Source organism: Kogia breviceps, chromosome 6 (genome assembly GCF_026419965.1).
Source record: "Kogia breviceps isolate mKogBre1 chromosome 6, mKogBre1 haplotype 1, whole genome shotgun sequence".
NCBI lineage: Eukaryota > Metazoa > Chordata > Mammalia > Artiodactyla > Physeteridae > Kogia > Kogia breviceps.
This window is the reverse complement of record NC_081315.1, coordinates 35,521,758-35,543,315: the sequence shown is the minus strand read 5'-3', so window position 1 is coordinate 35,543,315 and position 21,558 is coordinate 35,521,758. Positions and strand designations below refer to the sequence as shown.

General features: G+C 38.4%; 1 protein-coding gene across 4 annotated transcripts in view; it reads right to left on the bottom strand.

Annotated features, from left to right (window-relative positions):
* Positions 1–21,113, bottom strand: part of UBA6 (ubiquitin like modifier activating enzyme 6) — a 91,684-nt gene extending 70,571 nt beyond the window's left edge. For 2 of the 4 annotated variants that reach the window (XM_067035714.1, XM_059065733.2), the window contains exons 1-2: positions 20,985–21,113; positions 16,896–16,958 (exon numbers count right to left, since the gene is read on the bottom strand). In XM_067035714.1, the coding sequence (XP_066891815.1) occupies positions 16,896–16,958; positions 20,985–21,055 (134 nt within the window). In that variant the 5' untranslated portion in view covers positions 21,056–21,113. The remainder of the gene's footprint in view (positions 1–16,895; positions 16,959–20,984) is intronic. The other 2 variants (XM_067035716.1, XM_067035715.1) reach the window with 2 other exon arrangements.
* Between the last annotated feature and the right edge of the window lie 445 nt (positions 21,114–21,558).

The window sequence follows — 21,558 nt, the reverse complement described above, 5'->3', positions numbered from 1 at the left end:
AAACCATAAAGTAATCGCTAAAAAAGGCAAAAGAAAGAAGTACAGTTGACTCTTGAACAACACAGGTTTGAACTGTGTGGGTCCACTTATATGTGGACTTTTTTCAATAAATATATAGTCAGCCCTCCATATTCACATCTGAGAATATGGAGGGCCAACTGCATTCACTGTACTACATCACTTGATGTAAGAGGCTTGAGCATCCATGGAATTTGGTGTACATGGAGGCTCCTGGAACCAATCCCCCACGGATAGTGAGGGACACCTGTAGAGTAACATGCCAATTAAAGGAGATAAAATATAATTAAAATACTCAATTATTCAACAAAAGAAAAGGAGAGAGAGAAAAAAAAGGAACACCAGTAACAGATTAGGCAATTAGAAAACAAACAGCAAAAACAGTATCAACATTCCACATTAAATATAAATGGTGTAAACACTCCATTAAAAGACAAACTGTCAGGGACTTCCCTGGTGGTCCAGTGGTGAAGAAAACGCCTTTCAATGCAGGGGATGCGGGTTTGATCCCTGGTCAGGGAACTAAGATCCTACAAGTTGTGGGGCAATTAAACCCTCGTGCCACAACTACTGAGCCTTCGCGCTCTGGAGCCCATGTGCCACAACTAGAAAGAAGCCTGTGCGCCACAACTAAAGAAGCCCGCATGCTGCAATGAAGAGCCTGCGCCACAACTAAGACCCAATGCGGTCTAATTAATTAATTTAAAAAAAAGACTGTCAGATTGAATAAAAAGAAAAATCTGACTATGTTCTATCTATAAGGAGCCCAATTTAAATATACAAATGAAAGTCAAAGGGTGGAAAAAGATATCATGCTACCAATAATCAAGAGAAAAGCAGACTTTTAATATCAGATAAACAGATTTCAGAGCAAAGAAATTCACCAGGATACAGAGGGCCATTTCATAATGACAAAATGGTCAATACATCAAGAGGACATAACAATTCTAAATGTTTATGCACTAATAACAGAGCTTCAACCTATGTGAAGCAAAGACTGGTAGAACTGAAATAAGAAATATACAAACAGGAAATTATGGACAACACCGCTCTCTCAGTAACTGATATAAAGAATGACAGAAAATCAGTAATGATACAGAAGAGCTGAACAACACTATTAATCGATTTGACCTAATTGACATTGATAGGACAATCCAATAAATAACAGAATACACCTTCTTTCCAAATGCACACAGAACATTGACCAAGATAGACCACATTCTGCACTAAAAAACTTAAAAAAAAATGTAAGTCACACAAATTATGCCCACTGGTAACAGTGAAATTATTAGAGGAAAGATATATCTGGAAAAATTCCTCAATATTTGGAAAACAAATAACACACTTCTACATGATGCATGGGTCAAAGAAATCAATCAAAAGAAAATTACAAGTTTTCTGAACTGAATGAAAATGAACACATACCTGTTAAATACAAACAAAGCAGTGCTCAAAAGAAAAATTTGAGCATGAAATGGATATATTAACAAAGAAGGGTCTCAAAAATCAATGATCTCAACTTCTACCTTAAGAAATTAGAAAAAGAGCAAATTAAACTAAAAATAAGCAGGAAAAAACCCTCAAAAGAACAGACATCACTTAAATACAAAACAGAAGAAGTATTAAAAAATCAATTAAACTAAAAGCGGGTTCTCTGAGAAGACAATAAAATTGATAAACCTCTAGCCAGAATGATCAGGAAAAAAAGAGAAGACAGAAAAATTACCATTATCAGGAATGAGCAAGGGAACATCATTCAGATCTTACAGACATTGAAAAGGATATTCTGGGAATATTACAAACAACTTTATGCCACTAATTTCAACCACTAAGATAAAGGAACATAAAGTTCACTCAAGAAAAAATATATTACCTGAATATCCCTTTATCTATTAGCTGTTTAATATGTAGTTAAAAACATTCCCACAAAGAAAACTCCAAAGACAGCTTCGTTGTGAATTCTACCAAAAATTTAACAAAAAATACCAATTCTACACAAAATTTCTAGAAATTTGAAGAAGAAATACCTCTCAGCTTATTCTGTGAGGTCAGCATCACCCTGATACCAAAACCAGACAAAATCATTCAAGTTAAAAATACTCAACACCAGCATCCCTCACATTCATAGTTGTAAAACTTCTTAACAGATTTTTAATATATACATGTAAGAATACATCACGATCAAGTGAGCTTTATCCTAGAAACAGAATGCAAGGGTACTATAATACTCTAAAAGACACGATTGTAATTCACAATATTAAAAGACTAAAGAAGAAAAACCATATAATCACTTCCATGAATGCAGAAAGTGTTTGACAAACAATACCCATTTCTGATTTTAAAAAAACAACAAAACAAAACAAAACTCTAAGCAAACCAGTAATAGAAGGGCACTTCCTCAACCTAATAGGGTATCTATGAAACACCTGTAGCAAACATCATACTCCTTATGGAGGAATGAATGTTTTCCACCAAAGATCAGGAAGAAAGAGAGGTTGCCTGCCTTTACCTCTTCCATTCAACACTGTATTGAAGGTTCTAGCCACTGTAACAAAGCAAGACAAAGAAACAAAAGGCACCCAAACTGAAAAAGAGGAAGTAAAATTTATTTATTTTCAAACAACACGACTGTCTAGAAAATGCTATGGAATTTACAGAAAATTTTACTGGAACTAATAAGTGAGATTAGCAAGATTGCAAGATAAGAAGTAAATATGCAAAAATCAATTGTGCTCCAATTTAAGAGTAATTAATAACTAGAAACTGAAATTCAAAAATTACCATTTACTTTACAATAGTATAAAAAATACAAATACTTAGGGATTAATTTGATAAAAATTATGCAAGATCTTTGCACTGGTAACTAATGTTACTAAAGAGAGTACAGAAATGAACTGACAGACGTACCATATTAAAGATTCTTAAAGTACGCTCCCAATTGAAGGAGACTAAACAGGCTTGACAAGTAAATGTAATGTGTGATCTGGGATTTTCATTTCTGTAAAAGATATTTTTAGGACAACTGATGAAATGTGAATAAGCCTGAAAAATTAGCTAACAGTCCTGTATTGATGTTAATTTCCTGATTTTCATCATTATGCTGTGTTTATATAAGAGAATGTTCTTGTTTTTAGGAAATACACACTGAAGTATTTAGCGGTAAAAAAAAAAATTCTTAAAGTTCAACAGTTAAAACATCAATGTTCTCAGAATTGAACTACAGACTCAACACAATCTCAAACAAAATTCTGGGATTTTTTTTTTTTTTTTTTAAAGAATTGACAAGCTGTAGAAATTCAGAGAACCTAACAGAGCCCAACAAACTTTGCAAAAGAAATCTAAGTTGGAGAAATTTTACTCCCAGATTCCACAATTTATGATAAACCCATAGTAATCAAGACAGTGTGGTACTGGCATGAAGAGAGACACATATATCACTGAAATAGAAGATTCCAGAAATAAAGCCAAAGATATTTAATTTATTGAATTGTGCCAAAGATATGCAGGGAATTCAATTAGAATGGAAAAATCTTCAACATATGGTGCTGAGACATTGGAAAGCTACATGGAAAAAAAAAAAAAACTTGATCCCCACTTCACACCATGTACAAAATTTAACTTAAGGGCTTCCCTGGTGGCGCAGTGGTTGAGAATCCACCTGCCGATGCAGGAGACACGGGTTCGTGCCCTGGTCCGGGAGGATCCCACATGCCGCGGAGCAACTAAGCCCGTGAGCCATGGCCGCTAGGCCTGCGCGTCCGGAGCCTGTGCTCCGCAATGGGAGAGGCCACAACAGTGAGAGGCCCGCATACCGCAAAAAAAAAAAAAAAAAAAAAAAAAAAAAAAAAAAAAAAAAAAAATTTAACTTAAAATGGATCATATACCTAAATTTAACAATTAATTCCTCAAAACTTCAAGATAACACTGAAGAAAGTCTTAGTGTCCTTGAGTTTTGCAAACATATTTTATTTTTTAATTAAATTAATTTGTTTATTTATTTTGGCTGAGCTGCATAGCTTGCAGGATTTCAGTTCCCTGACCAGGGACTGAACCCGGGCCAAAGCACTGAAAGCCTGGAATCCTAACCACTAGGCCATGAGGAAACTCCCACAAACATATTTTAAGTAGGACAACAAAAAGCAGGCAGTATATACTAAAAAGTTGTATCTCACTACAATTAAAAATGTTGCTCTGCAAGACATTGTTATAAAAAAAAAGACAAGTCACAAACTAGGAGAAAATATCTGCAATCATATAGATAACAAAGGACACTCTCATAGATATCCTCATAGAGATGTCCTCATAGAGAACATACACTATAAAGAACTCACTAAGACAAACTACCTAACAAAAAAAAGAGGCAGAAGATTTAGAGACAATTCACCAAAGTAGATAGATGGCAAATAGGATCACGAAAAAATGCTTAAAATCATTAGTCATTAATGCAAATTAAACCACAGCATAATACTACTATATACACCCTAGAATGCCAAAATTAAACAGACTGACCATAGCAGATGCTCAGTGAACATGTGGGGCAATTCCAACTCTCATACACTACTGATGAGAATGTAAAGTGGTACAATCATTTGAAAAACATTTTGGCATTTCTTCCTTTTTTTTACATCTTTATTGTTGCTCTTTTTTTTTTTTTTTTTTTTTTTTTGCAGTACGCTGGCCTCTCACTGTTGTGGCCTACCCGTTGCGGAGCACAGGCTCCAGACGTGCAGGCTCAGCGGCCATGGCTCACGGGCCCAGCCACTCCGCGGCATGTGGGATCTTCCCGGACCGGGGTACGAACCCGTGTCCCCTGCATTGGCAGGCAGACTCTCAACCACTGTGCCACCAGGGAAGCCCTAACATCTTTATTGGAGTATAATTACTTTACATTGTTGTGTTAGTTGATGCTGTATAACAAAGTGAATCAGCTATATGTATACATATATCCCCATATCCCCTCCCTCTTGCGTCTCCCTCCGACCATCCCTATCCCACCTCTCTAGGTGGACACAAAGCACCCAGCAGATCTCCCTGTGCTATGTGGCTTCTTCCCACAAGCTATCTATTTTACATTTGGTAATATATATATGTCAGTGCCATGCTCTCATTTCGTCTCAGCTTACCCTTCCCCCTCCCCATGTCCTCAAGTGCATATTCTAGTAGGTCTGCATCTTTATTCCTGTCCTGCCCCTAGGTTCTTCATAACCATTTTAAATATTCCATACATATGTGTTAGCATACGGTATTTGTTTTCCTCTTTATGACTTACTTCACTCTGTACGACAGACTCTAGGTCCATCCACCTCACTACAAATAACTCAATTTCATTCCTTTTTATGGCTGAGGAATATTCCACTGTATATATGTGCCACAACTTCTTTATCTATTCATCTGTCGATGGACACTTAGGTTGCTTCCATGTCCTCCTGCCTATTGTAAATAGAGCTGCAATGCACATTGTGGTACATGACTCTTTTTGAATTATGGTTTCCTCAGGGGATATGCCCAGTAGCAGGATTACTGGGTCATATGGAAGTTCTATTTTTTAGTTTTTTAAGGAACCTCCTCCATACTGTTCTCCATAGTGGCTGCATCAATTTACATTCCTACCAACAGTGCAAGAGGGTTCCCTTTTCTCCACACCCTCTCCAGCATGTATTGTTGGTAAATTTTTTGAGGATGGCCATTCTGACTGGTGTGAGGTGATACTTCACTGTAGTTATGACTTGCATTTCACTAATGATTAGAGATGTTGAGCAAACTTTCACATATTTGTTAGCAATCTGTATATCTTCTTTGAAGAAAAATCTATTTAGTTCTTCTGCCCATTTCTGGATTGGGTTGTTTGTTTTTTTGATACTGAGCTGCCTGTAAATTTTGGAGATTAAAACTTTGTCAGTTGCTGCATCTGCAAATATATTCTCTCATTCTGAGGGTTGTCTTTTCGTCTTGTTTATGGTTTCCATTACTGTGCAAAAGCTTTTAAGTTTCATTAGGTCCCATTTGTTTATTTTTGTTTTTATTTCCATTTCTCTAGGAAGTGAGTCAAAAAGAATCTTGCTGTGATTTATGTCATAGAGTGTTCTGCCTGTTTTTCTCTAAGAGTTTTACAGTCTCTGTCCTTACATTTAGGTCTTTAATCCATTTGGAGTTTATTTTTGTGTATGGTGTTAGGGAGTGTTTTAATTTCATTCTTTTACATATAGCTGTACAGTATTCCCATTACCACTTATTGAAGAGGCTGTCTTTTCTCCACTGTATATTCTTGCCTCCTTTATCAAAGATACGGTGACCATATGTGCGTGGGTTTATCTCTGGGCTTTCTATCCTGTTCCATTGATATATATTTCTGTTTTCATGCCAGTACCATACTGTCTTGATTACTGTAGCTTTGTAGTATAGACTGAAGTCAGGGAGCCCGATTCCTCCAGCTCCGTCTTTGTTTCTCAAGATTGCTTTGGCTATTCAGGTCTTTTGTGTTTCCATACAAATTGTGAAATTTTTTGTTCTAGTTCTGTGAAAAATGCCATTGGTAGTTTGATAGGGATTGCATTGAATCTGTAGATTGCTTGGTGTAGTATAGTCATTTTCACAATGCTGAATCTTCCAATCTAAGAACATGGTATATCTCTCCATCTGTCTGTATCATCTTTAATTTCTTTCATCAGTGTCTTACAGTTTTCTGCATTCAGGTTTTTTGCCTCCTTAGGTAGGTTTATTCCTAGGTATTTTATTCTCTTTGTTGCAATGGTAAATGGGAGTGCTTGCTTAATTTCTTTCAGATTTTTCATCACTAGTGTATAGGAATGCAAGACATTTCTGTGCATTAATTCTTATCCTACTACTTTACAAATTCATTGATTAGCTCTAGTAGTTTACAGGTAGCATCTTTAGGATTCCCTATGTACAGTATCATGTCATCTGAAAACAGTGACAGCTTTACTTACTTCTTCTTTTCCAATATGGATTCCTTTTATTCCTTTTTCTTCTCTGATTGCTGTGGCTAAAACATCCAAAACATTGTTGAATAATAGTGGTGAGAGTGGACAACCTTGTCTTGTTCCTGATCTTAGCGGAAATGGTTTCAGTTTTTCACCATTGAGAACAATGCTGGCTGTGGGTTTGTCATATACGGCCTTTATTATGTTGAGGAAAGTTCCCTCTATGCCTACTTTCTGCAGGGTTTTTATCATAAATGGGTGTTAAATTTTGTTGAAAGCTTTTTCTGCATCTATTGAGATGATCATATGGTTTTAATTCTTCAAATTGTTAATATGGTGTATCACATTGATTGATTTGTGTATATTGAAGAATCCTTGCATTCCCGGGATAAACCTCACTTGATCGTGGTGTATGATCCTTATGATGTGCTGCTGGATTCCGTTTCCCAGTATTTTGTTAAGAATTTTTGCACCTATGTTCACCAGTGATATTGGCCTGTAATTTTCTTTCTTTATGACATCTTCATCTGGTTTTGGTATTAGGGTGATGGTGGCCATGTAGAGTGACTTTGGGAGTGTTCCTCCCTCTGCTATATTTTGGAAGAGTTTGAGAAGGATAGGTGTTGGCTCTTCTCTAAATGTTTCATAGAATTCTCCTGTGAAGCCATCTGGTCCTGGGCTTTGGTTTGTTGGAAGCTTTTTTTTTTTTTCTGCAATACGCGGGCCCCTCACTGCTGTGGCCTCACCCGTTGTGGAGCACAGGCTCCGGACGCGCAGGCTTAGCGGCCATGCCTCACAGGCCTAGCTGCTCCGCAGCATGTGGGATCTTCCCGGACCGGGGCACGAACCCGCATCCCCTGCATTGGCAGGTGGACTCTCAACCACTGTGCCACCGGGGAAGTCCTGTTGGAAGATTTTTTATTTATTTATTTTTTGCGGTACGCGGGCCTCTCACTGCTCTGGCCTTTCCCGTTGCTGAGCACAGGCTCCAGATGCGCAGGCTCAGCAGCCATGGCTCACGGGCCCAGCCGCTCCACGGCATGTGGGATTTTCCCAGACCGGGGCACAAACTGACGTCCCCTGCATCGGCAGGAGGACTCTCAACCACTGTACCACCAGGGAAGCCCTGTTGGAAGATTTTTAATCACAGTTTCAAGTTCAGTGCTTGTGATCGGTCTGTTCGTATTTCCTATTTCCTCCTGGTTCAGTCTCAGAAGGTTGTGCTTTTCTAAGAATTTCTCCATTTCTTCCAGGTTGTCCATTTTATTGGCATAGAGTTGCTTGTAGTAATCTCTCATGATCCTTTGTATTTCTGCAGTATCAGTTGTTACTTCTCCTTTTTCATTCCTAATTCTGTTGATTTGAGTCTTCTCCCTTATTTCCTTGATGAGTCTGGCTAATGGATTATCAATTTTGTTTATCTTCTCAAAGAACCAGCTTTTAGTTTTACTGATCTTTGCTATCGTTTCCTTCATTTCTTTCTGATCTGACCTTTATCATTTTTTTCCTTCTGCTAACTTTGGGGTCTTTTTGTTCTTCTTTCTCTATTGCTTCAGATGCAAGGTTAGGTTGTTTATTGGAGATTTTTCCTGCTTTTTGAGGTAGGATTGTATTGCTATAAACTTCCCTCTTAGAACTGCTTTTGCTGCATCCCATAGGTTTTGGGCCTTTGTGTTTTCATCATCATTTGTTTCTAGTTATTTTTTGATTTCCTCTTTCATTTCTTCAGTGATCTCTTGGTTACTTAGCAGCATATTGTTTAGCCTTCATGTGTTTGTATTTTTTTACAGTTTTTTTCCTGTAATTGATATCTAGTCTCATACCGCTGTGATGAGAAAAGACACTTTACAGGATTTCAATTTTCTTAAATTTACCAAGGTTTGATTTTTAACCCAAGATATGATCTCTCCTGGAGAATTTTCCATGAGCACTTGAGAAAAAAGTATATTTTGTTGTTTTTGGATGGAATGTCCTATAAATATCAATTAAGTCCATCTTGTTTAATGTATCATTTAAGGCTTGTGTTTTCTTATTTAGTTTCATTTAGTTTGTTCTGTCCATGGTGAAAGTGGAGTGTTAAGGTACCCTAGTATTATTGTGTTAATGTCGATTTCTCCTCTTATGGCTGTTAGCATTTGGCTTATATATTGAGGTGCTCCTATGTTGGGTGCATAAATATTTAAAAATGTTATCTCTTCTTCTTGGATTGATCCCTTGATCATTATATAGTGTCCTTCTTTATCCCTTGTAGTCGTCTTTATTTTAAAGTGTATTTTGTCTGATATGAGAATTGCTACTCCAGCTTTCTTTTTATTCCATCTGCATGGAATATCTTTTTCCCTCCCTCACTTTAAGTCTTCATGTGTTTCTGGGTCTGAAGTGGGTCTCCTGTAGACAGCATATATATGGGTTTTGTTTTCGTATCCATTTAGCCAGTCTATGTCTTTTGGTTGGAGCATTTAATCCATTTACATTTAAGGTAATTATTGATATGCATGTTCCTATTACCATTTTCTTAATTGTTTTGGGTTTGTTATTGTAGGTCTTTTCCTTCTCTTGTGTTTCCTGCCTAGAGAAGTTTCTTTAGTATTTGTTGTAAAGCTGGTTTGGTGGTGCTGAGTTCTCTTAGCTTTTGCTCCTCTGTAAAGGTTTAAATTTCTCCATCAAATCTGAATAAAATACTGGTTGGGTAGAGTAATCTTGGTTGTATGTTTTTCCCTTTAATCACTTTAAATATGTCCTGCCACTCCGTTCTGGCTTGCAGAGTTTCTGCTGAAAGATCAGCTGTTAACCTTATAGGGATCCCCTTGTATGTTAATTGTTTATTACATTGTTGCTTTTAATATTTTTTCTTTGTATTTAATTTTTGATACTTTCATTCATATGTGTCTTGGTATGTTTCTCTTTGGATTCGTCCTATATGGGACTCTGTGCACTTCCTGGGCTTGACTATTTCCTTTTCCATATTAGGGAAGTTTCAACTATAATCTCTTCAAATATTTTCTCAGTCCCTTTCTTTTTCTCTTCTTCTTCTGGGACCCCTATAATTGGCATGTTGGTACGTTTAATGTTGTCCCAGAGGTCACTGAGACTGCCTTCAATTATTTTCATTCTTCTCTGTGGTAGTTATTTCCACTCTTTTATCTTCCAGGTCACTTATTTGTTCTTCTGCCTCAGTTATTCTGTTATTGATATCTTCTAGAGAATTTTAAATTTCATTTATTGTGTTGTTCATCATTGTTTGCTCTTTAGTTCTTCTGGATACTTCTTAAATGTTTCTTGTATTTTCTCCATTCTATTTCCAAGATTTTACATCATCTTTACTATAATTACTCTGAATTGTTTTTCAAGTAGAGTACCTATTTCCTCTTTATTTGTTTGGTCTGGTGGGTTTTTACCTTGCTCCTTCATTTGCTGCATATTTCTCTGTTTTCTCATTTTGCTTAACTTACTGTGTTTGGGGGTCTCCTTTTCGCAGGCTTTTAGTCCTTCTCGTAGTTCCTGCTGTTCAGTGGGTTGTGTAGGCTTCCTGGTGGAGGGGACTGGTGCCTGTGTTCTGGTGGATGAGGCTGCATCTTGTCTTTCTGGTGGGCAGGACCATGTCCAGTGGTGTGTTTTGGGGTGTTTGTGACCTTATTATGATTTTAGGCAGCCTCTCTGCTAAATGGGTGGGGTTGTGTTCCTGTCTTGCTAGTTGTTTGTCATGGGCAAGCACTGAAGCTTGCTCGTCATTGAGTGGAGCTGGATCTTAGCATGAGACAGAGATCTCTGGGAGAGCTCTCACCGACTGATATTACGTGGGACTGGGAGGACTCTGGTGATCCAATGTCCTGAATTTGGCTCTCCCACCTCAGAGGCTCAGGCCTGACACGCCACCAGACCACCAGGACCCTGTCAGCCACATGGCTGTTTGGAAGTCTGAGGTCTTTTGCCAATGTTCATAGGTGTTCTGTAGGAGTTGTTCCATATATAGATGTATTTTTGATGTATTTGTGGGGAGGAAGGTGATCTCCACGTCTCAATCCTCCAGCATCTTGAAGGTCTCCTCCTAGGCAAACTTCTTAAATCCAGCATTTCTTAAAAAGTTAAGAAATACACCTACCATACAACTCAGCATTCATTTCTAGGTATTTATCTAAGAATAGATGAAAGCATATGTCTACCCTAAAGCTTGTATATAAATTCTCATGGAAGCCTTATCTGTAATAGCCAAAACCTGGAAACAACCCAAATGCCCATCAAGAATTATTAAGCGGTTAAATAAATTGCACTATATCCACACAACAGAATATAACTCAGCAATAAAAAGGAACAGATTACTGATACGACATCATATATGAGTCTCAAAATCATTAGGCTAAGTGAAAGAAGCCAGACCTCCCAAAGGTGTACATACTGTATGATTCCAGTTATATAAAATTCTAGAAAATGAAAACTATTCTACAGTACAAAAAGCAGATGAGTGGTTGCCTGGGGCAAATGGTAGCTGGAGAGAGAAGAGAAGAAGGGATTACAATGGAGCAGAAGGAAAATGTTTAGCTTTGATCAATGTTATCTAGGTTGTGGTGATGATTTCATGAGTATATACACATGTCAAAACACATCAAATTGTATACTTTAAATATGTAAAGTTTACTGTATACTAATTTATACCTCAATAAAACTGTGGAAAAATACGTATTTATGTTGGGAGACACTCCTTCATGGGTCTTTCAACTCCTAGATGTCTCTCTAGGTATGCCTAGTGGGCAATGTCCTGACTGCTCTTCACTTGGCCTTTTCTTAGGGTTGTATTTAACTTTGAGGTATAAGGTAAATCTCTCTCCAAAACAAAGAGCAGGCCTGATTACTGTTTTGGGCGGGTCCCCCAAATTCAGTGTCCCTCAGCAGTGATATATGTACCAAGCATCCATCTGGGCCCATGGCATCACTCCCATGGGACTTGAGAGCAAGCAGAACCAATACCAGGCTGATACCCATGCTGTTTGCTATAAGTAATGAAATCCTCTGTCTCTGACCCAGATGTTTGTTTCACACCTTAAGTTAGCATCCACTAAACAATAATCGGTTAGCTTTTAGCTTGTAAATAGGGCAAAATCAGACCCTGACAATATATACATAAATTTTGAACAAGGCTAAAGAATAGGATGTCAGATTGTAAAGTACTGAGAAGTGACATGGAGGCTAAAAAGATATGGCCATAACTCATGGTGAATTAGAAGCTACTGAATTCATAGGTACAGTACTATTCTTCATAATTTATTTGCAATTTGTGCACATTTTCTCATTAAATATGTAATGAAGAAATGAAAGAAACGATTGGACTTAAAGGTTAAGTAACCTAAGATCATATACTAATAAACGATGGAGAATGATTCAAATTCAGATCTAATACCTAAGTTCAAACTGTCAGTCACTGTTATGCTGTATCCATAAAAAAGCTTAAATGTATATTGTACAGTTTGGCCTCATCAACGCAGATTATAGGGAATCATTTAAGGATTTTAAGCCAAGAAGCCATGGACTCCAAGGTAAGTGCCAAAACTACAACTTTGAATAACTTATGAAAGATGGATTAGAGACAAGAATAGTTCTAAAGAGAACACATAAGAGAATATTATAATAGTTCAATTGAGAGATTCCAAATGCAGGGAGAGAAAATGAAAGAACTGGAATTAAGAGTTGTTTAAAAAGAACTGAAAGGATTTAAAAAATTTAATTTGGAAGATGACAAATAGGGAATAACCTAAGATGACACCAAGGTTTCTAGCTTCGGTTACTGAGTGGGTGTGGCACCATTTAATTAAGCTTGGGAATGGGAAGAGGTAAGGAAAAGGATTCCAATGGTGTTGAGTGCTACTTAATGCTGAAAATTTTATATTAAGTTTTTGTGTGAACACTTTAAGACTTAGATATTATTCTTGAGATATTATTATTCTTATTTACACATGAGAAGTGTGAGAATCAGAAAGAATAACTAGTTTTGGTTCATATAAATGTCAGGATTGGATGTGAACATTCTCCTCTAAATCCAGAGACCACGTTCATTTCACTGCACCATAGTGTTTCTCTAAGAAGTAGATATTCTAACATAACATTGTAAATAAACTATATGTCAATTAAAAAAAAAAGGTAGTTATTTGCTGAACATCTGCCTGGTTTACCTTTAAAGCACCTTGTGGGACTTCCCTGGTGGTCCAGTGGTAAAGAATCCGCCTTCCAATGCAGGGGATGGGGGTTCAATCCCTGGTCAGGGAACTAAGATCCCACATGCCACGGGGTAACTAAGCCCACGTGCCACAACTATTGAGCTTGCTCACCTCGACAAGAGAGGCCTTGTTCTACAATCTACAGAGCCCATGTGCCCTGGAGCCTGTGTGCCACAACTAGAGAGAGAAAACCTGCACATCACAACTAGAGACAAACCTGAGCAGACTGCGTGCCGTGTGCCTCAACTAAGACCCAACACAGCCAAAACAAACAAACAAAAAAACAGCACCCTGTGTGCATTTAAAAACAAAGGTCTTGAGCTTGGAAGAAGAAAGCTGAAGAAAGGGACTCAAATATAGACAGAAAGCTAAAATCATGGAAATGGATGTGAACTAGAGTATGAACTGAGAGAAAAATCTTCAAGTTGGAACCTGGCATTTATGGTGCAGGCAAAGCAAGAGCAGACTAAGAAAAGTCTGAGAAAGAAGTCAAGAGGAGTAGAAGCAAATCCAGAAAAACAGTTATCTTAAAAGCCAGAGAAGTTTCCTCTACTATTACACTATAATACACACAGTTTTGATACTATTATGACTGTATTAATCCAGAAAGCTAAGAATGCCCTGATGCTGCTCTGATATTCATGCCTTGTTCATATAGTGATCTCTACACAGGAACCTATATGCAAGGAACATAAAAAAAGAGACAACAAAGTATCATTTTATCACTATCTGAGTTAGTTTTAATTACCTCCAACAGAGAGTTCTTTGGTAAAAGTAGAGTTAGAAAACCAAGGCTTGAGCCCTAAATTAGGACTCATTCATTTCTTTAGATAAATCTTGGGATTAGCAGGCTCAGGCATATCTTCAGAGGAGAAAAAATGGGCAGATCTACAGAACTGGCTCAAGTCTAACTAGCTGTCTAACTCACCCAACAATTTGCTGGCAATAAAGATGCAAAATTAAATACAGATGGGGCCCAGAATGCTGTTATAAGTGCTCCCCCACCCCAAAAAAGAAATCTTTAGATTCTGAGAATAATTTCAGGTTTAGCTGATCAGTAACTACGAGGTAATTTAAGATTGAGTAATAAGAAAAAAGTGAAATATATTTAGCAAGCCACTTTGTTAAAGTAGGTATTAAAACTGCCCTAAAAGTATTTCCTACCTAAATATATGTACAAATATCAGACTTAGTTAACATTCAAGATTTGTAGATTTTATAGAGTTTCAGTTTTGTAGGAAAGCCTAAATGTTTACAATAATTATAACCTGAGATTCAGTTATTCATATCTGGGAAAAACTTGTATACCTAGTAAATATTAAACAAATTTCAATGACAGTATTTAGGAATAAATAAATAGTATTTAAAGTATTGACCTTGCGGACTTCCCTGGTGGTGCAGTGGTTGGGAATCTGCCTGCCAATGTAGGGGCACGGGTTCGAGCCCTGGTCCAGGAAGATCCCACATGCTGTGGAGCAACTGGGCCCATGCGCCACAACTACTGAAGCCTGCATGCCTAGAGCCCGTGCTCCACAACAAGAGAAGTCACCGCAATAAGAAGCCCATGCACTGCAATGAAGAGTAGCTCCCCACCATTGCAACTAGAGAAAGCTCTCGTACAGCAATGAAGACCTAACCCAGCCAAAAATAAACTAAAAAGAAAAAAGAAAAGACAACAGGTATAAACGCATAAACTATGGTAAGAAGTAGTCTAGTATGGGCAGTATACTCAGAGGAAAAGGTAGGTTTGGACTAACAAATAGCATTGGGAAACTTGGATTTCCAAAACAAAAGATGAAAAGATTAGAATTTAGACCTCTACCATACACCATCCACAAAATCAACTCAAAATGGATTAAAAACTTAGACAAAAGACCTGAAACTATAAAACTTCTAGAAGAAAACATAGGAGGGAAACTTCTCAGCATTGGTTTTGGCAAGGATTTCCTGGATATGACACCAAAAGCACAGCAATAAAAGCAAAAACAGACAAGTGAGACTACCGCAGACTCAAAATCTTCTGCATAGTGAAGCAAACAATCAGCAAAATGAAAATGCAAACTATGGAATGGGAGAAAATATTTGCAAACCAGGTATCTGATAAGGGGTTTAATGTCTAAAATATATAAGAAACTACAACTCAATAGCAACCCCCCCGACCCTGCCTATAACCTGATTAAAAAATGGGCAAGGACTAGACTAGACATTTCTCCAACAACAACACACAAATGGCGAACAGGAATATGAAAAGGTGCTCAACATCACAAACCATCAGGGAAATGCAAAAACACAACGAGATAGCACCTCACACCTGTAAGGATGGCTATAATAAAACAAAAATAAAACCCAAGAAAATAACAAGTGTTGGTGAGAATGTGGAGAAACTGGAATTCTTGTGCACTGTTGGTGGGAATGTAAAATGGTCCAGCTGCAATGGAAAACAGTATGGAGGTTCCTTAAAAAATTAAAAATAGAACTACCTTATGATCCAGCAATACCTGATCATATATGAACAGCTATATGATACCTAAATTGCTATATTCTATTACTTTCAGTTCAGCAAACTGACTACAAATGAACTGTAAGCCTACTTACCTAGCTTTGCAAATGGAAAATTTAATCTCTGGTTTACTGAAAATTATGTTCATTAATCAGCCATTATAGGATTGGAGGGATATAAAAATGTTTCACAAGACCGTAACAAATAATGAAAACAATTAGCCAATGCTATCTCAAGGAGCCGCCATTTGTTATCCCAAGAATATGATCAGAAGGACATTAAGAACATCATAATTACAGATGAAGAGTCCAAATTTAAGATGACTTCTGAAGTATAATCATAGTCAGGAGACCACATGGTAAAACAGTTTTCACGTAAGCAAAATCAAGTTAGTCTTTATCTCTTCTTCCAAGGTATAGCACAAAATGTGACTTGAAATCAACATACCAGGTGGTATACATCAGCTCCTCCTAAACTGCTCAAAATTGACTCTGCATCCCACATTAAAAAATATAGAAAGAAATCCAAAATACATCATGAGCCTATTGTTCCAAATTCTATCTACATAAAATTTATTTTTTTATGATTACTTATAGAGGAAATCTAAAAACTTTTAAACTGAGAGTATACTATCTTCCATGCAAACATCTCAAAGTATCTACTAGAAATGACAGCAATTTGTATTTTTAATTTTTCTTTAATTTTGAAAAAAGTATTTTTATTTCATGAAAAACTATGGTAAAAAAAGTCCCACTAAATTCCATTCAAATCACAGGTCTTCAATCACAAAATACTTCTCCACTGTCTATACAGTGCAAACATGCAATATTGTTAATGAGATTACACTGAAGTTAACATGGTCTCTAGATGCTACTGTATAACTAACTAAAGTGAAATGAATTGTCTTTCATGAGACTCCTGCACTATCAAGAACATAAATATGTACTACTGTCCAGAAACAAGAGGTATATTTTGTAGTGGATAGCAAAATCATTCTTAGTCATATCACCTAAACCTAACACAACCAAGATTTAAATATTATTCAAGCTTTCAGCCTACAGTAAAAAAAAAAAAGAAAAAAGAAACCGGAATTTTTAACTTGAGTGGAACTCTTAGAATATATATTATAAAATTCTGCATAGGCCTAATGATGTCTTTGAATAAAACTACTCCATTACTGGAGAACAATGAATGGGGAAAATGTTTCAGTTTCCATAAGGTTCTTACCTGTATAATGCATCATCAATCTCCACAGATTCTATTGGCATATTGGGCAAATTTGTATTCACACTGAAAAAAGAAAACATAACTTATAAGGGCCAGTATGGCTATTCAATATTCATATTCTGTAATGTAAAATTCAATTATACATGGGATCAGATTCACTAGTTACTAAAGCAGGTTTTACAAACCAGATATATATTTTATTATTTACCACTTTATTTAGATTTTAAAAATAGATCAAGATTAAATTCACTGACTGCCTACCCTGTGTGTATTATAAAATTAGAGCCCATGGTTGTTTTATTCTCAGGTGTTGTTTATCATTGCTACATATATTCTGATGGATCTATATTTTAGCAATTTTATTTGAGTGCCCCATAAACCTTCTATAATATACACACTCGGAATTTACCATATAATGATATCTAAGCTTATTTCTACATGTTTGACCTCTCCTCTGCCCTCCAGATTTTATGCATCTGCCAGAACAATATCTCTATTCTGATGTCTAACTGGTATCACAAACATAACAAGCCTCTAACAGAATTCAATTTCCCTTGCTTAATCTATTCTTCCCCAGTCTTTCTCAACTCACTTGGGACCACCAAGCAAATGATGCCACCACTTACTCACATGCTCAGGCCAAAAATCTAAGGATCTTCTTAACTTGTTCCTTATTTTCTCTATCTGTGAGTGCTGTTAGTTCTACCTTCAAAAGGAATCTCAAATCTGATCACTTCTCACTATTTCAGTCAATACAGTCTCAGGCCAAACCAACATCATATCTCATCTGAACTACTTCAAAGGCCTCCTAACTATTCTATTTCTATTGCCTTTCCCTTTAATTTATTTTCCATCTAACAGCTTAAAACTCTTAGAATGTAGTCAGACATTACTTCCTAACTTAGAATTATCCTTCAGTAAGTTTTCTTTACCCTTAGAACAAAATTCAAACACCTTAGCATACAAAATAGGGCCTTTATGTATGTCTCCCAGTTACCTGTCCAATCTCAATGCCCACACCTCTCCCTCTTGCTCACTATCTTCAGTTACACTGGCCTACTTGATGGTCCTCAAAAAGCCAGGCTTGCTATCACTTCAGTGTTTTTATACTTGCTATTCCCTTTGCTTCAAATGTTCTTCCTTCAGATCTCTGAATAACTGACTCTTAACATTTAAGCCTCTATTAAAATATTGCTTCACAAATATCACATAGACCATTCGGGATCACCCTACTGAAACTGAGCAGGACCCTGTGGGGCCTTTCCTGGGACAGATTTCCCCTCCCTGCTTGTTTGTACAAAAGTTTTAGCCTCCTAAGCTTCCCCCGAGTTCCAAAGAGCAAATTTAATCAGAGAGGTGAGAAAATGTAGAAACAAAGGAAAGCAGTCAAGCAAGGCAAAGTAATAATAGTTTAGCCATAAAACAAAGTCAAGGACCTTTGTTCTCTTGCAGATGCTAAACTCCCACCAGGTGGACGAAGTTATCTGTGTGCTGAACTGCTGATCAGTTGGAACCAGAAGGCTGATGATTGCGGTTCCCAAAACATTACCCTGTACCTCACCATCAAGCAATCAGAGAACTGAGCATGGATCACACACCCCACGACCATCTGCTTAGACTGTCTTTAAAAACCCTTCCCTGGGGCTTCCCTGGTGGCGCAGTGGTTGAGAGTCCGCCTGCAGATGTGGGGGACGCGGGTTCATGCCCCGGTCCGGGAGGATCCCACATGCCGCGGTGCGGCTGGGCCCGTGAGCCATGGCCGCTGGGCCTGCGCGTCCGGAGCCTGTGCTCCGCAACCGGAGAGGCCAAAACAGTGAGAGGCCCCCGTAAGGCAAAAAAAACCCAAAAAACAAAAAACCCTTCCCTGAAAGCCAATGGGGAGCTTCTGTCTTCTGAGCATAAGCTGCCCATTCTCTTTGCTTGGCCCTGCAATAAACTGTACTTTTCTTCACCATTACTTCGGGTCAGGAGATTGGCTTTGGTGTGCATTGGGAAAGCAGACCAAGTTTGGTTCGGTAACACAATCAAACAAAGTGGCTCCTTAAGTTGTTAACCTGCTGTATTTTCTTCAAATCATTAACTATGTATTTTTTTCATTATCATTAACTATCATCTGCCTTCCCCTATAGAATATATGATCCATTAGGAATTCACTACTGTATTCCAAATCCCTAAAACAGTATCTGGCATTTAATAACAAGAACAAACGTGTCACACACTGCTTTAAGCACTTTAGATGTACTAACTCAGTTAACCCTTTCAACAACTTTATGAGATAGACACTATTACTATCTCCATTGAACAGAGGAAAAAACCTGAGACTGACAGAGATTAACTTAAATAATATGCCCATGGTCACAGAGCAGGTAAATGGCAGAGCCCTGAATCTAATCAGTCCAGCTCCTGACAACCACATTATACTGCCTACTGCCTCTCACAGTAGGCATGAAGAAAGCGCTAAAAAAAAAGTCTGTTAAATGAATTTTTAAAATTAAAAAAAGGTTAAACATACAAGTGCAACAAGACACAAAGTGATGTATCATTTACTGCAGTTCACTCCAATTTTTTCATAGCATGGCACAGAAAGAAAAATGATAATAGGTAAACACTGGGAAACAGAAATAGTTCCTGGACAGAGGGAACCAGCTGGGACATTTGGGCCTGAGCCACGGTAACAGCTAAGATCAATATTATCTTGGCAAAAGTGTGATCCATTCTAGGTTTTGGGAAGCTCTAATTATCAATTACAGGATTCTAAAAACAACATGATAGCACAAAAATTCAGTTTTGGAAACTTATTTTGAAGGCTTGGTGTTGCTATGCAAGCCAAAGGATTTGAAAATATAATATCAAAATGTGACTATTTCTGTTATCAAATATTGATTAGATGATCAAGTGATATCAGCTTCTAGCTAATAAAAACACACAAATACACAATATACCCTGGCACTGTAACAAAAATTTTTATTACAGCTTTCTTACCCCTGGTATACTTTCACTAGCTATCTTCCTTGCATGGAGGGCAATAGTCTAGTGGGTAAATCTCTTAAGTAAACATGACAAGAGCTACATTCTAACCAGTTCTGTCACTTAATGATACGACTGGCACCTACTTTTCAGAAAGTTCTGCCTTACTGGAATATTTCAAAAATCATTCTTATGATAAAGTCTACATGGCGATCAAAAATGCTTTAAATAAGGGGAGGTTTTGTTTGTATTACATAATATCTCCCAAGTAAATCTGGCAATGCTGGCAATGGCAGGCAATACCATGGTATCAAAAGCATCCCTTCAGTCTGAAGCTGGTGAAAATGCTACAGGTTTGTGAACATTCACATTAGCTCAAAATCAAATATGCGCCAATTTTATCTTTGGCATATTGTATTCTGGTAGTGGGCAGAATGTAACTATCCGCTTTATTAATTATTGAAACAGGAACTACACACACATTTCCCCTCTATTTTTGCCGGAATGGAAAAGACGTGAACTTCAACACCAACTGGGAAATAAGAATGGGTAATTCGTGGGTTTTTTCATGGATTTCTTTTTCTTTCTTTCTTTCTTCCTTCTTAAAGTGCAGTCAAGAGAGGCCTCAGAGTGTCCTGACTACCACTGCTTCATTATTACCAAGTTCCCTCTGGTAATAGTTTTCAATGGAGGATCTCAGCGGAGGGGCTGCACACAGCACAGCTTAGCTTTCACTTTATCTAAGGCAGGGAAGGTGTCCGGCACCAGGTCTGGGAAGCTCACAACGAGCGACTCGGACCAGAACTCTCCGCCAGAGCCCCTCCCATCCCTCCATGTCCGGTGACTGGGAGGAAGGAGGATGGCAGACCCCAACCAGAAATGAGAAAGCGCTGAAAGGGGCGATAAGTGGGCTTTTTCCTCAGCGAAGCCGGCAGTCGCAGAGGCCGGAGCCCACGCCGCCACACCCACACCGCGCGCTCCCCTAGCCGCCCAGGGCCGGCTCTGGCCAGCCCCGCGGCCTGTCGCACGCTCCCTGCCCGCCTTAGGGGGAGAAGCAGAAAGCCGGACCCTGGGTCCTGCCCGCCATGCCTTGCTTCTTCGCGCCCACACACGTCCTCTCACCTGCTGGCCCCCCAAGAGGAGCAGGACGCCTCTTCCCCCTGACGTGCGGCCACCGGCTGGGAGCCCTCCATCGCCTCCTGAGACACTGCCGCTGCTGGATACTGGGAGGCAGGGAAGGGGGCAGGACTGCGAGGTCAAGGGGCGGGCGGTGACGTCACCGGAGGGGGCGGGCCTGAGGGAACGCGCAGCCAGGCGGCGCCTTCCCGTCAAGCCCAGAGGCATCCTGGCTTCCGGTTTGGGTGTGGTCGTCGAGTGGGCTTTGCTGCAGGTGATTGCAGGGAGTGGACTATTGCGACTGGGGTCTAGAAGATGTAAACCGAACCAAAACACTGAAGGTACGAGTCACCTACAGAGGATTCCAGTGGCCAGCGAAGTGATGGGATTGCGTAGCAAAATCCTAAGAGTTTTATAGCAGGAAGAAGAAACCCCTTCATTTTATACTTTTAAAAAACCCGAAGGCTAGTAATAAGTAGCTCCGGATTTCCAGTCTGGGATTCCATTTTAAGACGTTACACGTTTAACAGATAATTTTGGACGTCTACTACGTGTCAAGCACTGTCACAAATTTGATAGA